Raw genomic sequence first — 23,348 nt, 5'->3', positions numbered from 1 at the left:
AAAGGTTCTGGATTGATAGCCTTGCACAGAACAGGTACATGAGCAGTGACAGTGCAAGCTTCTCTCACCAAACCCCTGCTAACATGCATCATCCCTGATCTAAAGAAACCTCTAGATGGCTGGGGTAGTTCAGTCTCCAGACCCATTTGTCTCTGATGAGACTGCCAGCAAGAGAGGCAAGTGGAAGTGGTAGTTTGTGCAATGTGGATATTTGTTCCCTGGGAACCAGACTAGGACCACAAAATGCATTTCACGCAGGTTACTGAGCAGCTATCATATGATGGTATCTTTGGTCTTGTAATGGACAGTCTAATTACTTCATTAGTTGATAATATTGCAAATATTTTTTCTCAGGATGTACAGGAAAATGCTCTGCTGCACGTGCCTTTTGTAAGAGAAAAAATGGATACATGTTAGTGCATGCAATGGCCCTCTAATTTATTTATTCTACTGCTGCAGAAGCAGTCATCCAGCTGGCAAAGTGAACACAAGTTAATTGACTAAATACATAGGCAGAACTGTGCTGACCTCATTGATGATGTAATCAGTGATTCTTTAGAGAAAGAAGGATGCAAACAATCCTTGTACTTCATTTAATAAAAACAGAGAATAAAAAAGTTTGTCTAAGGGAAAACTGCAAAATCTATTGTATCCATTACATAAGTGGTTAGCGGTGTAAAGTATTGCATTCCTGGGCCATTGAGTCCCGAGCCAACAATACATTTAAGCACATGTGTAACTTTAAGAACATGAAAACTCTGTGGAATGAGATCTTCGTTCCCTTCTGGCCTCTTTACTCTGCATAAAAGGGCCAGAGTGGTGTAAAAGGGCCCTAAAAGGGTCCTGATATGTGTATGGGGGAGGATTTCCTTGATGCAGGAACTGCAGAAGACAAGCATCAGGCTATATTCTAAGGATCCCATCTCAAGCCCTGATGTAGGGAGTATGTTGAAGTCAGGACCGCAACATGCAGTGCCATGGAGATCCCCATAGGGCAGCCTTTGGAGGCTGCTGTAACAGACCTCTGGAGGTTTTTAAGTTATACCAAGGACTTCTATCACCCTCAGAGCAGCCGAAGGTTGGGCGGGCACAAGAGTGACTTAAACCAATTTCAGAGTAGCAGCCATGGTAGTCTGTATTCGCAAGAAGAAAAGGAGTACTTGTGGCACCTTAGAGACTAACACATTTATTTGAGCATAAGCTCTCGTGAGCGACAGCTCACTTCATCGGATACATTCAGTGGAAAATACAGTGGGGAGATTTATATACATAGAGAACATGAAACAGTGGGTGTTACCATACACACTGTAACGAGAGTGATCAGGTAAGGTGAGCTATTACCAGCAGGAGAGCGGGGGGCGGGGGGGAACCTTTTGTAGTGATAATCAAGGTGGGCCATTTCCAGCAGTTGACAAGAATGTCTGAGGAACGGGGGTGGGGGAATAAACATGGGGAAATAGTTTTACTTTGTGTAATGACCCATCCACTCCCAGTCTTTATTCAAGCCTAAGTTAATTGTATCCAGTTTGCAAATTAATTCCAATTCAGCAATCTCTCATTGGAGTCTCTTTTAGAAGTTTTTTTGTTGAAGATTTGCGACTTTTAGGTCTGTAATTGAGTGACCAAAGAGATTGTCCGACTGGTTTTTGAATGTTATAATTCTTGACGTCTGATTTGTGTCCATTTATTCTTTTACATAGAGACTGTCCAGTTTGACCAATGTACATGGCAGAGGGGCATTACTGGCACATGATGGCATATATCAGATTGGTAGATGTGCAGGTGAACGAGCCTCTGATAGTGTGGCTGATGTAATTAGGCCCTATGATGGTGTCCCCTGAATAGATATGTGGACACAGTTGGCAACGGGCTTTGTTGCAAGGATAGGTTCCTGGGTTAGTGGTTCTGTTGGGTGGTGTGTGGTTGCTGGTGAATATTTGCTTCAGGTTGGGGGGCTGTCCGTAATCAAGGACTGGCATGTCTCCCAAGATCTGTGAGAATGATGGGTCGTCCTTCAGGATAGGTTGTAGATCCTTGATGATGCGTTGGAGAGGTTTTAGTTGGGTGCTGAAGGTGATGGCTAGTGGCGTTCTGTTATTTTCTTTGTTGGGCCTGTCCTGTAGTAGGTGACTTCTGGGTACTCTTCTGGCTCTGTCAATCTGTTTCTTCACTTCAGCAAGTGAGTATTGTAGTTGTAAGAACGCTTGATAGAGATCTTGTAGGTGTTTGTCTCTGTCTGAGGGGTTGGAGCAAATGCGGTTGTATCGTAGAGATTGGCTGTAGACAATAAATCGTGTGGTGTGGTCTGGATGAAAGCTGGAGGCATGTAGGTAGGCATAGCAGTCAGTAGGTTTCCGGTGTAGGGTGGTATTTATGTGACCATTGCTTATTAGTGCACCGTAGTGCCCCACTGTTCCTGATACGTTCTTGTCAGCTGCTGGAAATGGCCCACCTTGATTATCACTACAAAAGGTTCCCCCCCACCCCGCTCTCCTGCTGGTAATAGCTCACCTTAAGTGATCATTCTTGTTACAGTGTGTATGGTAACACCCATTGTTTCATGTTCTCTATGTATATAAATCTCCCCACTGTATTTTCCACTGAATGCATCTGATGAAGTGAGCTGTGGCTCACGAAAGCTTTTGCTCAGATGAATTTGTTAGTCTCTAAAGTGCCACAAGTACTCCTTTTCTTTAAACCAATTTAGCCCCCTCTTCCTCTGGGTTGTGAGTTCAGTGCTGATTCTCTCAAAGGCATAGCACAGAATCTCACCCTTAGTACACATTTTAGGAGTTGAAGGTGCTTAGGGGCAAACCCTACCCCCTTTGTGAGTAGGCGCCAATTGCCCAGAAATACTTATTTTGTTTTAGTTTATTGCTTAGTTAATAGCTGTTTTAAAAGTATTCTACAATGGGATAAATGCTGCATTGATTTACATCTCATGCAGCTGAAGTCAGTGGAAAAGCATAGGATTTGTAAATCAGCTCAGAAATAGGCCCTATGTCTCTTTCAGCACTCCCGGGTTTCAGAGGCAGTTACATACTTAAGTCAAATATACTTGTGCAAAACTCCAAGGGAAAAGGGTAGGGCCTTTGATATGCAACATAAAACAAAACTTTTTTCCTGTACATTTATACAGTAATCAAAATATTGGGTGTGATTCTCAGCTGATATCTGCGTAGTCCCATTGTTTTCAATGGTGTAAAAGTGCCTAGAGTCACTGATGTCAGTGCAAATATATCAATTTACACCAATAGAAGATCTGGTCCATTGTTTTCATTTACTTATAAACACTGGCTGTGAGTCTCCATTGCATGCATCTGATGAAGTGAGCTGTAGCTCACGAAAGCTTATGCTCAAATAAATTGGTTAGTCTCTAAGGTGCCACAAGTACTCCTTTTCTTTTTTCTTTTTGTGTCGTCATTGATACCTATGCAAGTGAATGTAAAAATGCTACCATTTTGATATGGTAGAGTTTTATATCCATTTTGCCTCCTTGTGCACAGATATAAATGGCTGTATAAGATGTAGACCATTAGAGAATAAGGGCTGTTGGGTTTAGAGATAGCTGCTCTAGGGCCTGATTTACAACTGCTTTACTCCAGTTTTACATGAGTGTAAACCCATTGAAATCAGTGGAGTTACATTCACAGAAAACAGGAGTATAAAAAGTTGTGAATAAGTTCTTTAGTGTGTAAGTGCAGTATACTCTTAGCTTTAGATAATTCTTTTAAAATCAAGGTTAGATTAAAAGTGAAATGTGACTCTTGGACTTAACCTCTTGTATACAGTGTTTTGCCTCATAACTCTGTCAGCCTAGTTGGTTACATTTGCTTAGGAAGAGACCTGAAACTGCAACAGCAGGAGTAACATGTCTACACTACGAAAGTACTCCAATTTTACAGAAGTCGATTTTTGGGAACAGATTGTATAAAATCGAGTGCATGTGTCCACACTAAGCACATTAATTCGGCGGTGTGTGTCCACAGTACCATGGCAAGCGTCGACATTCCGAGTGGTGCACTGTGAGTAGCTATCCCACAGTCCCCACAGTCCCTGCTGCCCATTGGAATTCTGGCCTGAGCTCCCAATGCCTGATGGGGCCAAAAATTTGTCGCGGATGGTTATGGGTAAATGTCGTCAGTCCACCCTCCCTCCTTCCGTGAAAGCAATGGCAGACAATAATTTCCTTCCCTTTTCCCTGGAGCAGATGCCATAGCATGGCAAGCATGGAGCCCGTTCAGCTCACCGCAGCAGTTATGACCATTGTAAACACCTCGCGTATTATCGTGCAGTTTATTCAGAACCAGCACCTGAAAAACCAGGCGAGGAGGCGACAGCAGCGCGGTGATGAGGACATGAACACAGATTTCTCTAAAACCGTGGTCCCCAGCAATTTGGAGATCATGGTGTTAATGGGGCAGGCTCATGCCACAGAACACCGATTCTGGGCCCAGGAAACAAGCACAGAGTGGTGGGACCGCATAGTGTTGCAGGTTTGGGATGATTCCCAGTGGCTCCGAAACTTTTGCATGCGTAAGGGCACTTTCATGGAACTTTGTGATTTGCTTTCCCCTGCCCTGAAGCGCAAGAATACCAAGAGTACCTCACAGTTCACAAGCGAGTGGCAGTAGCCCTCAGCTACCGGTCAGTCGGTAATCAATTTGGAGTGGGCAAATCTACTGTGGGGGTTGTTGTGATGCAAGTAGCCAATGCAATCATTGAGCTGCTGCTATCAAAGGTAGTGACTCTGAGAAATGTGCAGGTCATAGTAGCTGGCTTTGCTGCAATGGGATTCCCTAACAGATGGAACACATATCCCTATCTTGGGACCGGACTACCAGGGCAGCCAGTACATAAACCGCAGGGGCTACTTTTCAGTGGTGCTGCAAGCACTGGTGGATCACAAGTTTCACCAACATCAATGTGGGATGGCCGAGAAAGGTTCATGACGCTCACGTCTTCAGGAACTCTGGTCTGTTTAAACGGCTGCAGGAAGGGATTTACTTCCCAGACCAGAAAATAATTGTTGGGGATGTTGAAATGCCTATAGTTATCCTTTGGGACCCAGCCTACCTCTTAATGCCCTGGCTCATGAAGCCGTACACAGGCACCCTGGACAGTAGTAAGGAACTGTTCAACTATAGGCTAAGCAAGTGCAGAATGGTGGTAGAGTGTGCATTTGGACATTTAAAAGTGCGCTGGTGCAGTTTACTGACTCGCTCAGACCTCAGTGAAACCAATATTCCCATTGTTATTGATGTTTGCTGTGTGCTCCACAATCTCTGTGAGAGTAAAGGGGAGACGTTTATGGCGGGGTGGGAGGTTGAGGCAAATCGCCTGCTGAATATGCACAGCCAGACACCAGGGCAGTTAGAAGAGCACAGCAGGAAGCGCTGCACATCAGAGAAGCTTTGAACACCAGTTTCATGACTGGCCAGGGTACTATGTGACACTTCTGTTTGTTTCTCCTTGATGAAAACCCGCCCCCTTGGTTGACTCTAAATTCCCTGTAAGCCACCGGCCCTCCCTCCTTTGATCACAACTTGCTTGCAAAGGAAATAAAGTCACTGTCGTTTAAAAAACATGTATTCTTTATTAATTGATTATAAAAATAGGGACATAACTCACAAGGTAGCCCAGGTAGGGTGTGGGAAGAGGGTAGGAGGGAAGGAAAAGGCCACTTCAAAACTTGTTGAATGACAGCCTTCTGTTGCTTGGGCTGTCCATTGGGGTGGAGTGGTTGGGTGCCCGGAGTCCCCCCCAACCCCCGCGTTCCTGGGTGTCTGGGTGAGGAGGCTATGGAACTTGGGGAGGAGGGAGGGCGGTTAAACAGGGGCTGCAGCGGCAGTCTGTGATCCTGCTGCCGTTCCTGAACCTCCACTAGACGCCGGAGCATGTCTGTTTGATCCTGCAGTAGCCCCAGCATTGCATTATGCCTCCTCTGAATTTCCTGCTGCCACCTCTCCTCATGTTCATCAGCCGCTTTCCTGTACGCTGCTATTGTGTCCCTCCACACATTCTGCTGAGCTCTGTCAGTGCCGGACAACTGCATGAGCTCAGAGAACATTTCATCGCGCATGCGTTTTTTCGCCGCCTTATCTGAGATAGCCTTTGGGACAGAGGAGGGAGGCTTGAAACATTTGCAGCTGCTGGCAGGAAAAAAGAGAGTGAAGTATTTAAAAAGATACATTTTACAGAACAATGGCTATACTCTTTCACAGTGAACAACACTATTCACATTACATAGCATGTGATTTTGGTACAAGGTCGCATTTTGCATCTTATATTGAGTGCCTGTGGCTTTGGTTTCAGAGTAACAGCCATGTTAGTCCGTATTCGCAAAAAGAAAAGGAGTACTTGTGGCACCTTAGAGACTATCCAATTTATTTGAGCATAAGTGCATGCTGTGGAAAGTGTACACTTTCCACAGCATGCATCCGATGAAGTGAGCTGTAGCTCACGAAAGCTTATGCTCAAATGAATTGGTTAGTCTCTAAGGTGCCACAAGTACTCCTTTTCTTTTTGTGGCTTTGGTGTTAGAGATCACACACGCAGTGCCGGGCAACAGAATTTGGCTTGCAGGCGGCCATGGTAAGCCAGTCTTTCGGCTTCTGCAACCTTCATAACAGCAGCGCTCTCCTCTCCCATACCAAGCGAAGCACATTGAGTTGGCCTTTAGTGCTGAGGTTTTCCTGTTAACGTGCAGCAGCAGAAACCAAACTAAATCCCTCTCCCCATCCAATTCTCTGGGATGATCGCTTTACCCCTCCCCCCACCGCATGGCTGGTATCAGGGAAGCCAAACGTGCTAGCCTAATGTGAACAGTTCAGCGCCAATGGCTCCCCCTCCACCCCCGCACCACATGGCTAACTGCAGGGAGGATTTCTTTTTAGCCACAGGCAAACAGCCCAGAAGGAACGGCCACCTCTGAATGTCCCCTTAATTAAATTCCCGTGTTTCAACCAAGTTACCATGAACGATATCACTCTCCCGAGGATATCACAGAGAGATAAAGAACGGATGTTGCTTGAATGCCAGCAAACACCGGGACCGTACACTGCCAGGCTTTGTCATGGAATGATACCAGATTACTTGCTACTAGCATGGCATGGAAAAGTGTCCTACCATGGAGCAGGGAATAAGGCTGCCCTCCCCAGAAACCTTCTGCAAAGGCTTTTAGAGTACCTTCAGGAGAGTTTCATGGAGATGTCCCTGGAGGATTTCCGCTACATCCCCAGACACGTTAACAGACTTTTCCAGTAGCTGTATTGGCCATAAATGCATCCCAACTCCTCAGGGCTACTTAATTATTAAAAAAATGCTTTCTTTTATAACATGTATTATATTTTAAAAGGTACATTCACCAGAGGTCCCTTCTCCGGCTTCATTGGATTGAGAGGGTATTTCAGTCAGAGTGATAAAAAGATCCTGGCTGTCGGGGAGAACGGTGTGCTCTCCCCAAGCTCATCCTCCTCCTCATCTTCCCTGTCTGCAAAATCCTCAGGCATGGCAGAGAGTACCCCATCATCGGAGTCCACGGACAGGGGTGGGGAAGTGGTGGCAGCCCCCTGTAGAATTGCATGCAGCTCAGCGTAGAAGCAGTACGTCTGGGGCTCTGTCCCGGAGTGTCCGTTTGATTCTTTGGTTTTCTGGTACGCTTGTCTGAGCTCCTTAAGTTTCACGCGGCACCGTGTTGTGTCCCTGCTGTAGCCTCTGTCTCTCATGGCCTCAGAGATTTTTTGAAATGTTTTGGCATTTCGTCTTTTGGAACGGAGTTCTGATAGCACGGATTCCTCTCCCCATACAGCAATTGGATCCAGTACCTCCCATTCGGTCCATGCTGGAGCTCTTTTTCAATTCTGGGACTGCATGGTCACCTGTGCTGATGAGCTCGCCTGGCCAAACAGGAAATGAGATTCAAAAGTTGCCGGGGCTTTTCCTGTACACCTGACCAGTGCATCCGAGTTCAGAGTGCTGTCCAGAGTGGTCACAATGGTGCACTGTGGGAGAGCTCTTGGAGGCCAATACCTTCGAATTGCGTCCACACTAACCCTAATTCGAAACAGCAATGTCGATTTCAGCGCTAATCCCCTCATTGGGGAGGAGTACAGAAATCGGTTTTAAGAACCCTTTATGTCGAAAAAAATGGCTTCGTTGTGTGGACGGGTGCAGGGTTAATTCGATTTAATGCTGCTAAATCCGACATAAACTCGTCGTGTAGACCAGGCCTAAAGTATACTCATAGGTCATGTTCAGAAGCTATCTCCCTGGATTATTTGGCCCTAGCTACTGTTATCTCTCTCTCCCCTCTGTAAAAACAGAAACATTCAGAAATGGTTTAAAACATAAGCTTATCATATTGAATTTATTTTCCGTTAATCAATTTTACTTTTTGAATATTGGGCGGTGATATATTATTCTCTTTCTGTTTGGGCGATTTAAGGTTGCTATGAATTTTCAGCAACCAAAGTAATCCCCTCAAAATAAAATAATAATAATAATAAAATCTCCATGAGCAGATGGCTTTTGATATATCAAGGTTTTGCCATTAGTTTTAGTGCTTAAAATAAACATTATTTATAAGACCACTTACATTTTGATGTTACTTAATGAGGAATATGCATCATTGATTTGACTAGCTTAAGAGGTCATTTAGAACTTGCCTGTTAACAAGCTGTAATCTGCTGAGCACACAATGACTTTGTTTAAAATTATCTGTTCAGTGCTGATCAATGACAATAATTGTTTTGTACCAATCACTGTTGAAACTTGCTAATTACTTTGAAGGGCATACACAGTTGTCTTTTTTAGAAGTGTTAAAACATTCACCTTGGAATTAAAAAGCAATATAATCATAAAACATTGTACTCTGTTGCAAAAGCAAAATTTTCAGCAACTTTTATGTAGCAAATTTTAACATAAACAGAACCTTTGTGTAAAAGCTTGAAGATATACTTTATTCTCTAAACAGCTTGTATCATATAGATGCATGCCCTCATGTGGCCTCTGACATGCAGAATTGGGAAAATGGAATCATAGCATTAAAAACTTTGAAATCTAGTCTGCTTTCATTTACACTAGCATATATCTAGAGTACTCCCTTTGAAGTCCATAGAGTTACCCTTGACTTATAATGCTGTAATCGAGGACAGAATTTGACACTTGCGGTGAAATCCTGGCCCCAGTGAAAACACTGAGAGTTTTGCCATTGACTACAGTAGGGACAACATTTCATCCTTTGTCTTTAAATCTTGAAAAATTTCCGTAAAGAAGTTGATCGTGGACCACACAAATTTGGAGTATCACATTAATAAAGATAAGGTACAAAATGTTCCTTATCTTTACAAAATAAGGTACAAAAGTTCGAAGGAGACTGCTTTAAGGAGAGCACAGCTATAGGGCAGCCAAGTTACTCCTGCCTAATAGCAGTAGTGAGGCCAAAGATGAAAACATACCATGCATTCACACACTAAAAATTTTGTTTAAACCCAGATCTCTGCAAATATGCCCATTTTCACTATTCCCCTTCCTCTCCTTTTTTTACTCTGCATGCTTGTTGTGTATAAGAACATGAATGGGAAAGGGACACAAGAATTATAACCATGTAGTGCAGAGGACTATGTCTAATACTTAACCTTCGTTGTAGCAGCTTACATAATTATTATTTATTATTTTATATTACAGGAGTGCCTAGCAGTCCAAACCTGTTGTGTTAGATAGTATGCAGATATACAGTAATAGGCAGCCCCTCTCCCAAAGACCTTCCAATATGCAGTATTGGCAAGAGATTTTTAGTGGGTACGGGGTATCGGAAAGACTTGGGGCTAGGCCTGCCTTCCGGGGGTGGGGGGGAGAGGTTGGGGCTGCGCTCTGTTCCTTAAAGGAGCAGGAGGTGGCTGGGGAGGGCATTCAGCACAATACATATGCTAACAAACTTAAACAAAGGCTTTGTTTAAATTTGTTAGCATATATATTGTGCTGTTACCTTGGCCGGGAGTCCTCAAGAGGGGAAGGTTGGAGGGGATGGTCCCTGTTTAGGGCAAGAGCAACAAAAAAAGAGAAAAATCCTCCTCTTGTTTTTGGTAACTGTGCTGGGGTGTTCAAATTTTCCAGGCACCTACTAGGCAGAAAGAGTTCCTGGGTAGGGTTAGGAATGCATCTGTGGTATCAGTCCCAGCATCCTCTCCTTTCCCAATAGCTAGCGAGTAGTTTCTCACCTGGATAGTGCTCCTGGGCAGTGGGACCCCAATCTTTTGCATGTTAGCTAGTAGATTTAGCTCTTTGGCTTTTAGGTGTCGAGTAACATTTCTAAGTGCTGTGTGTGGAGCTTGGGCTGTGGGGATGGGTGTTGGGAGGTGAATGGGCGTGCGAGTGATATAAGGCTGTGATATAAACCTGAGAGTGATAAATTAGAAATGAGAAGTGTCATATCTACAGAGAGATCTTAGGTAAAACAGGAGAAGACAAAATAAAAGGAAGGAAATAGAGAACAGTATGTAGGGAAAGTTGCATAAGGGATGGAGGGAAAGAGAAGGCAGAGAGGAAATATACACAGAAGTCAACATGAGAAAAGATACATTGATCTATATTACAGGAAAGAAAATGTGGAGTGGGAGCAGCCCTCTGCACTGGCCCTCACATCCTCTGAATAGGGGAAGAACAAGCTGCCTCCTCTCTGTCTCTGCATGTCCACATAGGAATTAATCTGGTTTTTAGTCAGCAGCCACTGAAATTACAAGAATTCTTACAACTCTGCTGCTAATTACTTCTTACTTCCATTTCCAAAGAAACAGATATCACAGTGCTAAACCTAAAGTGATTTAAAATAATCAACATTTTAGAGTCACCATGGTCAGAATTAAGCAGCAGAGCTAGTTTGAGCAGTGTTGTTGATTAAATTCTTGGGAAATTCTAGTCAGAATTGTGGCCTAAAATTTAAAATACATAGAGCTATGAATCCCCCTCTCCTGATGCTATGTTTAGGAGACCAGATGGCCTAATATAGTGTATTAATAAACAGGACTACATTAAGGTAATTATTTACATGTAAGAAATTTCCCTTGATCTTTTTTCTACATAATTCCCATCAGTTTTGTTGGAAGGATAGCATTCTATGAAAATATTATGACTAATTACTTAACAAATAGCCCTGTACTGTCTTGCTTCTTAATAATTATGAATATAGTGTGTGGTCGGCACCTTGCAGGATGATGCCACTTGCCTGCAGGACCCAGGGAATGGTAGAACATGCAGTGCTACTGGAAACCTCATAGAGACCCTGATCAAAAAGCCACTGAAGTTAGTGGAAAGTCTTCTACTAACTTCATTGGGCTTAGGATCAGACCCACAGTGCACAGCTGAGAGTGCAGTAGAGCTGGGGTGATAAAATGCTACGCACTGTGAATGATTACAACATTCTGGATGTTCTTCCTACCCCACTTACAGGACCTGTGTCACCAGGTGCAATGACGGTGGGAGTAGATGCCTGTGCAGAGCCCCTACTCCCTGCCACACCTCAATGCAGGCAACGACTTAAATCACTATTCGTTTATAATCACTGTCATCTCTTGATAACATCTCTAATACAGTTTTAGTACAAGACTTACTTCTCACCCTCACTGTATTAATGGAAAGATATATTTACGTATATGTGTGATGTCACTTTTTAAAGCACCATCATCCTTTGAAAAATATAACATGTATTTTATAAGCGTATTGCAAACTGTTTTCACTACTACATTGCATGAAATATACTAAAGTAAAATTACATTTCTTCTAGATTCAGAAAAGATGGCGAGGCTATTATATTCGAAAATATATCCATAATTACTATGCACTGAAGAAATATCTGGAAGCTATTTCTGTGAATAATGAGATTGTCAGGTAAAGATAAAAAAGAGTGATAAAACTTTAATTTCTTCTTCAGAATTAAGTGTGTGGGCGATTAAGGGATTTTTTAAATGTTTGCATTGAAAATTGGTTGTTGACAGTGAAAAATATAAAGACTTAGGTCTACATTCTGTATCCGGTCCCCATACAGAATTTCCATTGATTTCAGTAGTCATTTGCTGTTGCCATGAGTCCTACAGAAAACCTGACAACTATTAGGGAGGTGGTGTGTTGAGACCGCTGCCTCTCATGCTGACCAATGCGGTCTCATTGTTTCTTTGTGCTCCCCTTTCTGTCTGTATCCACCTGTTGTCGTTTCTCTTAAAGTGAATGCTTTTTGGGGAAGAGGACTATCTTTCTGTTATGTGTTTGTACAGTGCCTAGCACAGTGAGGGATTGGCCTGTGATTGGAGCTCTGCAATTGCAGCATAAATAAATGATAAATAAATAATAAATAAAAACATTGCCATCCAAATTATTCCCAGGTGTAACTCTACTGACCTCAGCTTCATCAGAGGACCCTTACATTTCAAGACTTTGTTTTTCTTTAAGACAGGTAATTTACAGATGTCAGAAATGCTTCTTTATTAGAGACATAATAAAACACTGCTGCTAGCTCTTTGTAGGGTTCCTTTCAACAGTTGATACAATAAGGCTCTGTACATATTTTCATTAACATGATCACTGAGTGATTTATCTTTATATCCCATCTTTTCTTTGCCCTTACTTCGATTGTCTTGAAAGATAGTTGTCTTGCCTGTTAGTGGAATAACTTGGACACTACCCAGGCAACTTTGTAGGTGTTCAAAACAAACAAAGAAGCAAACAAACTAAATCAACTAAACAAAAAAAAAACCTCACCTATTTTTGTGAGCTAAATGTAAGTTGTTTAGTTAAAACTAATTTCTGCAAATCTGGGTCAAGGTGACATTGCAAGTTCAACCAGATTATTAATTATTATTATTTTATTAAAATAATAAAATATTATGCAAGTGTATTGTATGAAATAAATAACACAGGTATTCTAACCATTTTTAAAAGTCTGTAGTTATTAATCTCCAGTATTCTTCTGTAAGAGTAGCTGTCTATTCTTTTATGGTGCACCTTCTTTATGATAATATGTAAATTATCATGTCTCATCAATATGTTGCTTTAGAAGTAATATAATTGCCTCCATCCACCTTTTGTTTACTGTTCATTTAGACACATTTAGACACAAAGCTGGTTCATATTTCAACCACAGAAACCAAATTTGAAAACAATTTTAATGTTGGGAATTGTATTTGTATCATCTCTACATCCTGCCACATCCAGTCCGAATTCTGACAACATATCCCAGGTTTGCTTTTTTCTGGCCAGTGATATCAGTATAGCTATAAATTTAATCACTGTCTAGGATTTACTCTTTACCCTGCTGGAAGTCTAAAATGAGTACTTTGTAACTGGATGAACTGCTGAGATGCAAGTCTACTTCCTTGTTCAAAATAGTTCAATCATCTCCTCTTGGTTCCTGAACCTGAAACAAGAGCAAGTAACTGACCTACAAGACTATGACATATATAGATAAAATAAGATAATGAGAAGTGGCATTTCTACTGTACTGAACATGGATTTATTGCAGTTTATATTTTGTTTTTTCTCCCAATATGTCTTTTCTTTGTTTCATATATCATACATTTGGTATTGTACTGCATTATTTTTGTATTCTGATATTTGGCTCTTTCATTAAATTCCTTAATGGTTGTTTCAGATCATTAATATGCGTACAGTGTCAATACACTATGTAGCTATTTTGTTCAAATCTTGAGTTGTGGCAAATAGGAGAGGAAATGATTTCTTACTATTTCTTTTAATGTATAGAGCTATTGTTTTGTCTGTCATTTATCAGGTCCATCGTAGATGTGACATATTCAGTCTGCTAGGTTTATTTCTCTTGTTGATATGTTTATACTCTGCTTCTTTGTTTATCTGAATTCTGGCTCTTAGGGATTCTGGAATCCACTGACAGTTTACCTGTGTGCATTTTAAGCTTTATTTTAGGGTAAGTTTTCTTGGTGCTGATCTGTTATTTTTGAAGTCCATGTTTTCTAATACTTTTATTCATTATTAGCATTTAATAACAACAATTAATGCTATTTCATCTTTGTGAATTAAATGGTATTATAAATACAACGCTAAATTTTTGAAAACTGTGTGTGTATATAGATATTTATTTATTTAATCACTGAGGCAAAGTAGTGTTATTGTGCACAGGCCACCATGCAACCTTGGATTTAGTTATAGTTCATCTACTCCATAGTTAGTGGTATAGTATTTTATTTTAATACATATGCAAGAATATATTTTCATACTGAGACAAGACGTTTTACAAAGATAAATTAGTTTGATTAGTTTAAAGGCTGAGTGTGCATTTGGTAGACATATACACTTGTAACCTCTTGCCCGATATGCAAAAACTGCCCCAGGTTATGAACAAGAAAACGATATTATGAAATTAAAAATTAGCCATAGACATGGTAGCATTAATAAAACAGTGCAGAAGAACGAACATCCTTTACTTATAACAGAAACTCAAAGTGGAAGTCATATTCTCTTTCGCTATTATTGTATTAGATAGATGTTGGTTTTGACTGTTACTTTATGTCTTGTAACATTAAATGTATGATGCAATCGTTTGAAAACATAGCTAAATTAATTTCCTGACTAATTTCATTAGTATATCCTTCTGTTGATCTTGGTAACTATTTATTATTAGTCTATCCACTAAGTTTTTTTTTTATTTAAACCCAAATTTACCCTGCACATTAGAAATAAATTGTACATTTTGTAATGAACTTGTCAACCGAACTGATCAGATACAATACATATTTTGTGTACTGAAAGAGAATCAATGGATTTTCTCTAGAAATAAGTATCACTGCATAGATCTCTTCATTGGCATAAATTAAAAAAGTAGTGTTCACTGCCCCCGAGCACCTACCTCATAGACTCCAGCAGGCATGCAATGGGGACGTGTGCCCGGGCCATATTCTCAACTCAGATAGATTTTCCTCCATCCAATCAAGAAGTGCTGCCAAGCACATTGGCTAGGAAGTGCTGGGCCTATATCATGACCGTGTAATGCATGGGAGTGCTACTGAAGGTTGGAGAGAGGTTCTCTGCATACTTCTCTCCCCCAACACATCATTTCAGGGACACTCACAATTTAGTTGTAGTTGTAACTATTTATTTAGTGTATATAAAAAACATTTAACCTTTTATTACAATAAATGCCGTGAATAAAATGCATAGACAAATGAGAAGAACTAAGTGTCTAAAGATGCACCCTTATAAAATGATTGATTTTTCCTACAGCTTTACTATTACAGATATTTTGAAAGTTTGGGCCAGACTCATGGTACACTTCTGCAATGTATTAATAAACCTGGCTCAGGTTAAGCCACGTTTATGGCTGCTTTTCATCCCCAGAGTGAAACAAAGCAGCTGGAGCATTACTGATGAAACTGTCCCTTAATTAACTCATTCATCCTTTAGCTGCTTTCATCAAGACTTTTCCTTTAGTGCTGTATCAATGGTATTAGAGCTCTGAGCTTCTCCACATAACCCGAAAACCAGCTTTGACACAACACTGAAGCAAACACTTTGGTGGCTAGAGCTGCCAACTAGATGGAGTAAATGCACATTAAAGTTTGTCATTACAATAGGTAGTATGAGTTTAGGAAGACTGCTTGAATGAGAAAGCTATGAGTAGTTTATGCAGATGATCCACACACACACACACAAAAAGATACCAAACTGCACCATCATATATGTTCCTTAATTCACATATTTTAGAATAGTGGAAAAGCAACATCACTTGCCCCATAACCTCAGCCGTGCAGAACACAGTGCCATCCACAGCCTCAGAAACAACTCTGACATCATAATCAAAAAGGCTGACAAAGGAGGTGCTGTCATCATCATGAATAGGTTGGAATATGAACAAGAAGCTGCTAGGCAGCTCTCCAACACCACTTTCTACAAGCCATTACCCTCTGATCCCACTGAGGGTTACCGAAAGAAACTACACCATTTGCTCAAGAAACTCCCTGAAAAAGCACAAGAACAAATCCGCACAGACACACCCCTGGAACCCCGACCAGGGGTATTCTATCTGCTACCCAAGATCCATAAACCTGGAAATCCTGGACGTCCCATCATCTCAGGCATTGGCACACTGACAGCAGGATTGTCTGGCTATATAGACTCCCTCCTCAGGCCCTACGCTACCAGCACTCCCAGCTATCTTTGAGACACCACTGACTTCCTGAGGAAACTACAGTCCAATGGTGATCTTCCTGAAAACACCATCCTAGCCACTATGGTGGTAGAAGCCCTGTACACCAACATTCCACACAAAGATGGACTACAAGCCATCAGGAACAGTATCCCTGATAATGTCACGGCAAACCTGGTGGCTGAATTTTGTGACTTTGTCCTCACCCATTACTATTTCACATTTGGGGACAATGTATACCTTCAAATCAGCGGCACTGCTACGGGTACCCGCATGGCCCCACAGTATGCCAACATTGTTATGGCTGACTTAGAACAACGCTTCCTCAGCTCTCGTCCCCTAATGCCCCTACTCTACTTGCACTACATTGATGACATCTTCATCATTTGGACCCATGGAAAAGAAGCCCTTGAGGAATTCCACCCTGATTTCAACAATTTCCACCCCACCATCAACCTCAGCCTGGACCAGTCCACACAAGAGATCCACTTCCTGGACACTACGGTGCTAATAAGCAATGGTCACATAAACAGCACCCTATACCGGAAACCTACCAACTGCTATGCCTACCTACATGCCTCCAGTTTTCATCCAGACCACACCACACGATCCATTGTCTACATCCAAGCTCTATGATACAACCGCATTTGCTCCAACCCCTCAGACAAACACCTACAAGATCTCTATCAAGCATTCTTACAACTACAATACCCACCTGCTGAAGTGAAGAAACAGATTGACAGAGCCAGAAGAGTACCCAGAAGTTACCTACTACAGGACAGGCCCAACAAAGAAAATAACAGAACTCCACTAGCCATCACCTTCAGCCCCCAACTAAAACCTCTCCATCACATCATCAAAAATCTACAACCTATCCTGAAGGACAACCCATCATTCTCACAGATCTTGGGAGACATGCCAGTCCTTGATTACAGACAGCCCCCCAACCTGAAGGAAATACTCACCAGCAACCACACACCACACAACAGAACCACTAACCCAGGAACCCATCCTTGCAACAAAGCCCGTTGCCAACTGTGTCCACATATCTATTCAGGGGACACCATCATAGGGCCTAATCACATCAGCCACACTATCAGAGAGAGGCCCATTCACCTGCGCATCTACCAATCTGATATATGCCATCATGTGCCAGCAATGCCCCTCTGCCATGTACATTGGCCAAACTGGACAGTCTCTACGTAAAAGAATAAATGAACACAAATCAGACATCAAGAATTATAACATTCAAAAACCAGTCAGAGAACACTTCAATCTCTTTGGTCACTCGATTACAGACCTAAAAGTTGCAAATCTTCAACAAAAAAACTTCAAAAAGAGACTCCAACGAGAGACTGCTGAATTGGAATTAATTTGCAAACTGGATACAATTAACTTAGGCTTGAATAAAGACTGGGAATGGATGGGTCGTTCCACAAAGTAAAACTATTTCCCTATGTTTATCCCCCCCCCCCCAACTGTTCCACAGATGTTCTTGTCAACTGATGGAAATGTCCCACCTTGATTATCACTACAAAAGGTTTTTCCCCCCTGCCACTCTACGGCTGGTAATAGCTCACCTTACCTGATCACTCTCGTTACAGTGTGTATGGTAACACCCGTTGTTTCATGTTCTCTGTGTATATAAATCTCCCCAATGTATTTTCCACTGAATACATCCGATGAAGTGAGCTGTAGCTCAAGAAAGATTATGCTCAAATAAATGTGTTAGTCTCTAAGGTGCCACAAGTCCTCCTTTTCTTTTTGCAGATACAGACTAACATGACTGCTACTCTGAAAAGTGTCACAATTATTTGTCTTAGTTAATTTATATAGGCCTTAGATTATCGGAAAAGTTAATACTTTTTAAACCTTAAAACATTTGCTAAAATTCATTCTTTCTTTATATAATGTCATAGTTATATGGATTTATATCTGCAACATGCCAGAGCTAGAAACAATTTGTGTATATCATTAGAAAACCTGGAATCACAACTCCTATACAGAATAAAACACCCATTTCACTTTTGGGATATCATGAGATATCGGACCTTAAAATCAATATTAGTCCAAGACTACATATTGCCATGCCTGGTTCTTTGACGAGCTGATTTTAAATCCTTGTTTTAACTGATCCACATTTAGAGGGAAAGAAAGCAACATTTTTATATTGCCTATAAAGAGCAAAAAAGAGTTTTGGACTTTTGAAAATAGTCATGGCAAAATAGATTAGAGAGTAAAGTGAGGATTAGATAGTTTAACATACAAAATAAATGCACCTTATTCCATGATTCCATGGTTGCAGAAAAACAAATATTTGATGGTCATCATGCTGACGTGTGCAGTTTGTATATATCTCTATATATATCCATTTATTTTAGACATCTACCTTCTTGAGGTTTGCAAGTTATCCTTTTTAACTAACTTATTCATGTCAACTACTTGTTTAAATGGAAGCTATGACAGGTTGGCAGATGATATGGTAGTGTGGAGTGGAGAGCAATGGGAACAACAGGAGCGCTTTTGATTCATTTTTGATCAAAGTCAAAAGTTACAACCTTTTATTCACACTTTCTTTAGCTATGGGTCTTATTCTGTTATTTTTAAAATTAAAACACAGCAAGTAAATATCCTATCATTGTAATAAATCCCTGACATTAAGGTCTGTTTTCCAGTGTTTTTGATGCATGCATGGTAGGTCCTTTATGAATTCTGAGCAGACTAGTGTGAATGCTGGTAAACATTTGGTTGACGCAGCTGTGCTTCTTCCTCTTATTCCTTGGAAGAAGGTGTTTTGGTGTTTGGTGTTTTGAAAGGCAAAGTCCTATCATCAGGCTGTGAGGAAGCTGTTAATACAGTTTAAATTTACGAAAGAGGAAGATAGTGTGTATCCCAGGTAGAATCATCGTTTCCCCAAATTTATCAGGGGGATGGATAACACTATCAACTGTGAGGCTGCACACTCTTTATATGTCTGGGCTGAGCTTGTTTGTGACATCACATTGTAAAGTGAAAGGCTGTAGGCCAGAATTTTCAAACTTGACTTCAACAAGAAAAGGGGTTGCTCAGTACTTCTGAAGCACAGGCCACTTCTAAGTAAGTACCTAAGTATGGATTTAAGAGCCTAAGTTTTGGCACCTAGAGTTGTGGATTGGGTTGTTTTGTTTGTTTGCTTACGTTTTTAAGAAGCAACCCTTACCTAGCAGCCACATCTTTACCATTCAATTGAAATAAAAGTTGTCCTCATTTAGTAACTGCCCTCATTTAGTAGTCATGTGTTCACCTCATAAACCTCAGGAGAAAGTAAACTTAATAGAAGCTGAGTTTAAAGCTATAGAGTGACATAATTCAATTTAACAGAAATTGACTTAAAATATGATTAAGTAATAATAGGAATATAATATGTGAATTTGCATATCACGACAGACTGGCTCATGCATACTTGAAGCTGTTATTTTCATATGAATTAAAGACAACTGTAAGAATTAGCTCCTATGATATCTGAAGAAAGATTTTTTTAATCTCATGATAATACAGACTTAAGTATTAGTTTTGTATACACAGGTCAAGTCTTATAGTAAATTCATAATGCTAACTGCAGAGCTCCTTTCTCCCCAGTGAATTTGCTATGGTGCAGTATGCAACCCTACAAAGCACCAACTCTGCACTGCCTCTGCTGAAACCCCAGCACAGGGTGCATTGTAGGGTGAGAGCAGGGCAGGGCAGGCCATAATAAGAAGAGGGCTGAATCAGGGTGGGAGGAGATGTGGCCAGGGCACACCCACACTCCAGCTATTTCCCACTGCTGCAAACCCTCTAGCAGGAGTCACAAGGTAGGGTAGCCCTAGCATGTGCCATAGCCCTCAGCAGCAGCAGAAGAGGAAAGACAAAAGTAGTCTCCTTAGTGCCAACAAAGGGATGAATCTAGCCCTTGGGCTCTTATCTAATTCAGGGACATACTGTGAAATTAAATTTCTTAATGTTTGTACAGTCCTTTGAAGATACAGTAGTAACACTGTGCTGTATGAATCCTTAGTATTATTGTTTCTTTCCTTTCTGTTTTAACGTAGCTATAACATTGGTAACTTATTCTGATTTGCTGACAAATTTTCCACAACATGTTTTCCACAATTTCCCTTTGTAGTTTGTATGAATAAATCATTTTCTGTATTATCTATTGCTGTTTAATGAAAAATAGAGATAGAGCTCATATACCATGTAGTATCTGAATATGGATTTGTTGGGAAGTTGCACATATATTTGAAAATCCACACAACTCAGAAAATGTCCAATACTCCTCATTGAAGTTTCTCTTCTACAGAATAGACACAGCACACTACCTTATTCAGAAACATTTATAAAGCCTTATTTTTTCACAACTGTAAGAGCTGGCAAAATGATTACATGGAGAAATATGTCAAAAGCAATTAGCATAGGCTATAACTCCCTATGATGTAGTAGAATTAGCATTTTGTTTTATGTGAAGCAATTTCCAATCCACAATAAGCAAATGGACATCACTTCACATAAATTAGCACGGTGGTGCTATTATATCATAAAAATTCACAGATGATGTCAGTTTCCAACTGTCTGATTAACTTACAATTCTTTGACTAACTTTGCTACATGTCAGGAGTGAAACTAGACGTAGGACTATGGGACATAACTAAATAGAAAAACAGTAAGATACACATTGCTTTGCAAGGGTCTATCATCAGAAAATGGCATCACATTATCTTCAGGCATAGAACACAGATTACAACATGGCAGAAAACTAGCAACAACAGTGGCAGGATGCTTGGTTTTGGGTTCTTGTATAAGCAAGGCAGGTAATTTACAATTCCTGTGTCATCTGGCAAACACAGACTTAAAGTTGGCAGCCCTCGCTGAGTTTAGACTTAGCAAGCATCATGGCATAAGGAAACTATTGTTATCATCATTAATAGTGATTCACACAAGTGCAGGACTTGGGTAAAGGCTGACATACCACTGGAACTATGTATTAAGCATGTCTTTAATGGTGTGTAGGGCCTTTGGCATGTTCTCTTCATTGTGGTGAATTTCACCTGAATACCAGCATCTGTTTACCTAGAAAATAAAATAGAAATATTTCATTTTGTGTCGGAAAAATAGTAGTTATCATTTTTAGCCCATTATTCATACTTCACCAAATAATAAATAAATAAATAAATAAATAAATGATAATAAAATCCCATTTTAATTGTAATAGATTGCTGGGACAGGTATAGTATCCATTAGGCATGAAGATGTCCCATAAAGGTCACAGTATTATTCTGGGAGCTTTGTCTAATAACTCCGGGGGGGGGGGGGGGATTATGTGAATGAGGGTGACCATCAGTGAGGATTTTGGAAAAGATGTCATCCCAAAGAGGTCATAGAATCATACAAGTTAGCGATGCAAAATACGTATTGGATCACGTTTCCCTGACAATAAAGGAATGTTTGCTGCAGAACATTTATGAATCTTCTTTTCCAGACTAGTTTAAAAAATCCCACGATTCCACCAATTTCTTTTAAGAAAGGCAAACAGCTGACATTCCCAGCTGGGCTTAAGCCACTAACTTTTCAGTTGACAGCTGAATGTGCTGGTCCAATGCACTACAGACATATAAAAAGGTCTAAAGTCTAATGAAACAACTGAAAATGTGCTAAATGAAGATTATTCCAAGGATTTTGGCCCTGGTTCTCCATTGTGTTTCACCATTTTTATGGTGTAATTCTGTTGACTTCAGCACCTTACGAGAGGTACTACATGACTTGCAGTATCAGACACATATGACCAGAATGTCAGTTTTTCTTTGAATCTTGTCCTTTAGAAACTGAATTAGAAGAAAACTCAAACTTCATCTTCTTTGGAGAAAGTATTAAGTAAAGTTAGCGTTTTCTTCTTAATTCTTAAGATTATTGGAATGTACTCTGTCAGGTTGCTGGAGGTCTTGGAGGTTGCCTGGTCCTACAGCCTTCACATGAGTAAAGTCTGCAGGATGAGGTCCAGTTGCTAGGAAAGTTATGAAGGGTATTACCTTACAGCATGTCTAGCACTTCATTTATGGTATATTTTGTAGGTCAGGCTATTTTCCATAAACTGGATTGGAAATACTTTATCTATTGTCACACTAACAAAATGAGAGCTTTCAGAAGTCCCTTCATCTGGTTCTGTATGATAGAGATAAGTCCAAGCGTCAGCTATTTTACAAAGTATCAGAATATTTTTAAGAATGTTTATCTTTTTTATTAGTTATAATTCAGTTAAAAGTTCCTCCTCACTGACCAAAATAGCAATTGATTCTGTTTTCAACATGTGCCAAAAATTTTCAGGCAACTTCTTAAAGTTCTTGCAGGTAGAACAAAGAACAAACAACTTATTTACTTGGAGTTTTATGAATTGATCTACTCCACCAATCCAAACTCATCTTTTCAATATGTCTTTGGAATTTCTGGTACTGAAAACAGAGTTGTTGAATATGCCTCCTGTTATTTAAATTAAGTTTAGGTGCCCTAGTGCACATGGCTTGAGAGATCTATGACTTTATAAAACTTTAACCTTAATAGCTGTAGGATCCAAAGCGCCTGACCTGAAAACCAGAGTCAGGTTTCATTCTAGGGTACTATAGTTATAAATAACTTATCTAGTTTGAGTTAGAATGGTAATATATTGTGTGAACAGCCCAAGTAATGAATTATGATGCCCCTGGGGCCTGATTCAGCCCCTATTGGACCATGGCCATACTGTATATTTAAACTTCTGTAAGGTATTCACATATAGCTAAAATGTTCTCTGCAAATGTGTATTTTTGCAAGTTCTACTCTACTTTATAACTGCTGTCCAGAAACCCAACCTTCCCAACAGATTCATCATATAAAGACTCTTTGATAGGACAGTATTTTTTTTAACCTTTCTTTTTATGATCATTTAAATTACAGCCTATCCCGGTGGATAAAACTGACTTTATTTTAATAATGTCACTGTAGTGCATATTGCAAAAAATATTTTTAATTTTCTGTGTGCATTTAATCATAAAATTGAAAGTAAAAAATTGCACTGGCTAAAGCTAGAGATAGCTGTTGAGATCTTGTTTCCACTGAACTAATTGAAAGTTCTTTCTCATTTCAATGACATCAGAATAGCAACCATTGCAGTTAGGCAATATCCAGAATT

General features: G+C 40.4%; 1 protein-coding gene across 3 annotated transcripts in view; it reads left to right on the top strand.

Annotated features, from left to right (window-relative positions):
* Nucleotides 1–23,348, top strand: part of SPATA17 (spermatogenesis associated 17) — a 146,378-nt gene that overhangs the window by 16,875 nt on the left and 106,155 nt on the right. For all 3 annotated transcript variants that reach the window (XM_073338910.2, XM_073338909.2, XM_073338912.2), the window contains one exon: nucleotides 11,783–11,886. In XM_073338910.2, the coding sequence (XP_073195011.1) occupies nucleotides 11,783–11,886 (104 nt within the window). The remainder of the gene's footprint in view (nucleotides 1–11,782; nucleotides 11,887–23,348) is intronic.

Source organism: Lepidochelys kempii, chromosome 3 (genome assembly GCF_965140285.1).
Source record: "Lepidochelys kempii isolate rLepKem1 chromosome 3, rLepKem1.hap1, whole genome shotgun sequence".
Taxonomy (NCBI): Eukaryota; Metazoa; Chordata; order Testudines; family Cheloniidae; genus Lepidochelys; species Lepidochelys kempii.
This window is presented reverse-complemented; position numbering and strand designations above follow the sequence as displayed.